This window comes from Neopelma chrysocephalum, unplaced genomic scaffold (assembly GCF_003984885.1).
Source record: "Neopelma chrysocephalum unplaced genomic scaffold, ASM398488v2 Primary Assembly neopelma1_96979, whole genome shotgun sequence".
NCBI classification, from domain to species: Eukaryota; Metazoa; Chordata; class Aves; order Passeriformes; family Pipridae; genus Neopelma; species Neopelma chrysocephalum.
Window position 1 is genome coordinate 1 of NW_020925622.1, and position 5,317 is coordinate 5,317.

A 5,317-nucleotide genomic window follows, 5' to 3' on the forward strand; every position below is an offset into this window, starting at 1 on the left:
CCCCATGGAGGGTCTGGGGGTGTCCCACTGTCCAGGAGGGGACAGACTGGCATGGGAGGGGCTGGGACACGTCCCCATGGAGGGTCTGGGGGTGTCCCACTGTCCAGGAGGGGACAGGCCGGCCACCAGCACAGGGATATCTGGGATGTGTCCCCATGGAGGGTCTGGGGGTGTCCTGTGAGGGGACCAATTGGCCACCAGCACGGGGACGGCCAGGACACATCCCAAGGGATGGTCTGAGGGTGTCCCACAGCCCGTGAGGGGACCAATCGACCACCAGCACAGGGATGGGTGGCACAAGCCCCCGCCACATCCCCATGGAGGGTCTGGGGGTGTCCCTCAGCCCCAATGCCCCGTAACACCCCGTAGCACCCACGTGTCCCTCCCGGGGTGTCCTGCACCCATCACACCCTGGGATGTCCCCCCAGACCTGCCCCCCGGCGTACCCAGCGTGTCCTGGAGGTACTTGCCCCCCACCAGCTTCATGTACTCGTCGATGGCCTTGGTGGCCAAGGTGTTCTCGCGGAAGATCAGGGCCTCGCGCTCGTCAAACCGGTCCAGCTCGGCCACGCCGAGGTCGATGAGGAACGACTGCCAGGGGACGGGATCGAGGGCTTGGTGGCACCCGTGGCCCCCCCAAATGGCTCGGCCAATGTCCCCCTGGATGTCCTGAATTGTGTTTCTATCCCTCCAATCCCATCCCAACTCATCCATCCCATCCTGTTCCGACTCAGCCCAACCCAACCCATTTATCCCATCCCATCCTATCTCAACCCTACCCATCCCACTCCATTCCAGCACAACTCAGCCCAATCCATCCATCCCATCCCATCCCATCCCATCCCATCCCATCCCATCCCATCCCATCCCATCCCATCCCATCCCAACTTATCCATCCCATTCCAACCCATCCATCCCATCCCAACCGAACTTATCCATCCCATTCCAACCCAACCCAACCCATCCATCCCCTCCCAACCCACCCCATCCCACCCATCCCAACCCATCCCATCCCATCCCACCCCATCACCCCGAGGTGCCCCTCCCACCCCAACCCTCCCCTACCCTCCCCGTGCCCACCTTGGCCTTGCCGGTGCTCTGCAGGACGCGCACCAGGGCCCCGGCCAGCTCCTCCTTGTGCCGGGCGGCGATGGCGGGCTCCAGGCGGGCGCAGAGCTGGCGGTAGTGGAAGGTGATGAACTCTGCCAGCTCCTTGTAGCGCACGATGGGCAGCACCCGCACCTCGCGGTACCGCCCGCGCACCCGCAGCGCCGGCGCCCGCTCGGCACCGCCGGGGCCGCTCAGGGAGTACCAGCGCTCCAGCGGCTGCCGCGCCGCCCCCAGCTCGGCCAGCGGCACCGTCACCGCGGCCACCGGCGGCCCGCCGGGGTGGTCGTCGCGGCACAGGGCCAGGGTGAGGGCGCGGGCGGGCGGGAGGGCGGCCAGCTGGAACAGCTCCCCCCAGAAGAGCCCCCCGTCGGCGCCCGCCGCCTTGGCCGTGGTGCGGGCAAAGAGGGTCCCGTCCAGCTGGAGGTGGCAGCGCAGGCGGCGCCGCGGGGGCAGGTCCCGGCCCTCGTACACCCACAGGCTCAGAGACAGCTCCAGGCGCTCGCAGCTGTCCTGCAGGGACGGGGAGGAGGGAGTGGGGACGGGGGGATGGGGCGTGTGGGGACGGCAGGGGACATGTATGGGATGGAGGGGACATGTATGGGATGGAGGGGACATGTGTGGGATGGAGGGGACATGTGGATGTGGGGAGGGGATATGTGGGGATGGCAGGGGACGAGGGGACATGTGTGGGATGGAGGGGACATGTGGATGTGGGGATGGGATGTGTGGGGACAGCAGGGGACAAGGGGACATGTGGGGATGGAGGGGACATGGAGGGGACATGTGGATGTGGGGATGGGGTGTGTGGGGACATGGAGGGACATGGGGACATGTGTGGGATGGAGGGGACATGTGGATGTGGGGACGGGATGTGTGGGGACGGCAGGGGACGAGGGGACATGTGTGGGATGGAGGGGACATGTGGATGTGGGGACGGGATGAGGGGACATGTGTGGGATGGAGGGGACATGTGGATGTGGGGATGGGGTATGTGGGGATGGCAGGGGACAAGGGGACACGTGGGATGGAGGGGATGTGTGGATGTGGGGACAGGGTGTGTGGGGATGGCAGGGGACGAGGGGACACATGTGGGATGGAGGGGATGTGTGGATGTGGGGATGGGATGTGTGGGGATGGCAGGGGACGAGGGGACACGTGTGGGATTGAGGGGACACGGAGGGACAGGGGGGACATGGGGGATAGGGGGGACATGGAGGGATAGAGGGGACATGGGTGGGACACATGGGAATGGTGGGGATGTGCTGGAAGGGACATCGAGGCACAGGAGGGGAGGTGGGGGACTGGCTGGGGGGGCGTACAGAGAGAGGGTGTCCCTGCAGTGTCCCCATGGTGTCCCCATTGTATCCCCATGGTGTCCCTTTGGAATCCCCATGGTGTCCCTGTGATATCCCTGTGGTATCCCCATAGTGTCCCCGTGGTATCCCCACGGTGTCACTTTGGAATCCCCATGGTGTCCCTGTGATATCCCAATGATGTCCCTGTGGTGTCCCCATGGTATCCCTGTGGTTTCCCCGCGGTGTCCCTTTGGAATCCCCATGGTGTCCCCGTGGTGTCCCCGTGGTATCCCCGTGGTATCCACATGGAATCCTTGTGGTTTCCCCATGGTGTCCCTTTGGTATCCCCATGGTGTCCTTATGGTGTCCCTGTGATATCCCCGTGGTTTCCTCATGGTGTCCCTTTGGTATCCCTGTGGTGTCCCCGCGGTGTCCCCGCAGTGTCCCCACAGTTTCCCTGCAGTGTCCCCGCAGTGTCCCCACGGTGTCGCCACGGTGTCCCTTTGGTATCCTCGTGGTGTCCCCACGGTTTCCCCGCAGTGTCCCCGCGGTGTTCCCACAGTATCCCCATGGTGTCCCCACCTTGTTGGGCTGTGCCGTCCGTCGCAGCTCCTCGATCCATCGGTCTCGCTCGGCCAGGGACGTGCAACCGAAGGAGCTGCTGCCCTGGCCCGTGATCACCTGCGGGCACGGGGGGGTGTGCCAGGGGCTCGAGGTGCCCACAGGGGGGGCTGTGGGGGCACCCCGGGCTGCCCAGGGGGCTGTGCCAGGGGCTCGGGGTGTCCTTTTGGGGTGCCCCTTCATGGGTTTGGGTGCCCTGGGTGCTCCTTTGAGGGGTCTGGGTGGTCCTGGGTGCCCCTTTAGGGTGTCCCAGGTGCCCCTTTAGGGTGCCTGTGATGCCCTGGGTGCCTCTCCAGGGTGCCTGAAGTGGCCTGGGTGTCCTTCCAGGGAGCCAGGAGCGCCCAGGCCGCCCTGGGTGCCCGTGCAGGGTGTTCTGGGTGCTCTGAGCTGCCCTCCACAGCCCCTGGGTGCCCGTGCAGGGTGTTCTGGGTGCTCTGAGCTCCCCTCCACAGTCCCCGGGTGCCCCTCCAGGGTGCCTCAGGTTCCCCTCCAGGTTGCTTGGGGTGCCCTGGGTGCTCGGGGTGCCCTGGGTGCCCCTCCACAGTGAAAAGGGTGCCCCGGGTCCCCCTCCAGGTTGTCTGGGGTGCCCCCCAGGGTGCCCTGGGTGCCTCTTGGGGGCTCCCTGAGCCCCCTCAATTTACCTGGAAGCAGAACCTCTCCCCCACGACGCTGCCGTGCACCGGCCGCACGATCACCGAGCCCCCGCTCAGGTCCAGCTCGGTCGGGGGGTGCAGAGACTCCCGGGACCCGCTACAGCTGGGGGCCCTGGGGACAGGGGTGTCACTGGGACCCACCCACCCAAACTGCCCCAACTGGGCACCCAGAGGGACAGGGGTGTCATCAGCACCCACCCACCCAAACTGCCCCAACTGGGGACCCTGAGGGACAGGGGTGTCACCGGGACCCCCTCAACACCCACCCACCCAAACTGCCCCAGCTGTGGACCCTGAGGGACAGGGGTGTCACCGGCACCCACCCACCCAAACTGTCCCAATTGGGGACCCCGAGGGCCAGGGCCAGGGGTGTCACCTCTCTCCCTCGGGGCCCGTCCCCGCCGGGGTCTCCACTTTGGTGCCGCCGCGACTTTTCCTCTCGCGGAGCCTCTTCCAGAGGAGCCCCTGGATGGCGCGAGGGGACAGCGACAGTGACAGCGACAGCTCCGTGTCACCCCCGGGAGGGGTCCGGCACCCCGGGGGGCTGGGGGGGGCAGGGCAGGGGGTGCCCGAACCCACCTTGACGTTGCTGAGCTGGGAGCTGGGGGGGGTCTCGCTCTCCCGGGCGCTCCTCTCATCCGCGGCCGCGTCTGGGGGGGAAAAGCGGGGTCAGCACCCCCTCCCTGGCACCCCCCGGGCACCCCCACACCGTGCCAGGGGCTGGAGGGGCAGGACACCCCCCGGGCACTCCCACACCGTGCCAGGGGCTGGAGGGGCAGGATACCCACCCCAACCCCCACCGGTGTCGGTGCAGCCGAGTTTGGGGGGGAAAGTGGGTGATGGCGGGGGGTGTGAGGGAGGAGGGGCAGAGGGATTTATCCTGCTCCCGGCTTCGGTGCCCAGCGCTGGTGCCCAGCGCTGGTGCTCAGTGCCAGTGCCTGGAGTGGGTGCCAGGCACCAGTGCTGGTGTCCCAGTGTCACTGCCCAGCCCTGGTGCCCCAATCCCAGTGGTCAGTGCTGGTGTCCAGTGCGGTGCCCAGCTCCAGTGTCCAGCCCCGGTGCCCCAATCCCAGTGGTCAGTGCTGGTGCCCAGTGTGGTACCCAGCTCCAATGTCCAGTCCCAGTGCCCCAATCCCAGTGGTCAGTGCTGGTGCCAAGCCCCAATGTCCAGTCCCAGTGGTCAGTGCCAGTGCCCAGTGCCAGTGCCCAGTGCCGGTGCCCAGCCCCAATGCCCAGTCCCAGTGGTCAGTGCTGGTGCTCAGCCCCAATGTCCAGTCCCACTGCCCCAATCCCAGTGGTCAGTGCTGGGGCCCAGCCCCACAGTGGTCAGTGCCGGTGCCCCCGAGCCCGCATTGGCACCGGCGGAAGCCGAAGGAGGTTTTACCTCCGGAGCTTTATCGGGGCATCAGCAGCCGCGGCAGCGGGAAGGAAGTGGGCACAGACCGGGGGCACGGCCAGGGACAGTGATAGGGACAGGGACAGGGCATGGCTCAGTGCAGGGCAGGGGGCACAGCGTGGAGCACGGCATGGGGCTTGGCACGGGCTGCTGCAAGTTGTGGGCACGGCACAGGGCACGGCATGGGGAATGGCACAGGGCTTGGATTGGGGCATGGCACAGGGTTTGGTGTGGGGAGTGGC

The 5,317-nt window shown here is 67.0% G+C and overlaps 1 protein-coding gene across 1 annotated transcript; it reads right to left on the reverse strand.

The window, feature by feature from the left end:
• Window positions 1-446: 446 nt before the first annotated feature.
• RASAL3 (RAS protein activator like 3) lies at window positions 447-4,329 on the reverse strand (the record flags this gene model as incomplete). The annotated part of the gene is made up of 6 exons (XM_027670937.1): window positions 447-591; window positions 1,081-1,620; window positions 2,988-3,086; window positions 3,668-3,791; window positions 4,056-4,144; window positions 4,259-4,329. Coding segments are annotated over 6 exons (1,068 nt in total), but the record flags the coding sequence as incomplete, so codon positions are not given.
• Between the last annotated feature and the right edge of the window lie 988 nt (window positions 4,330-5,317).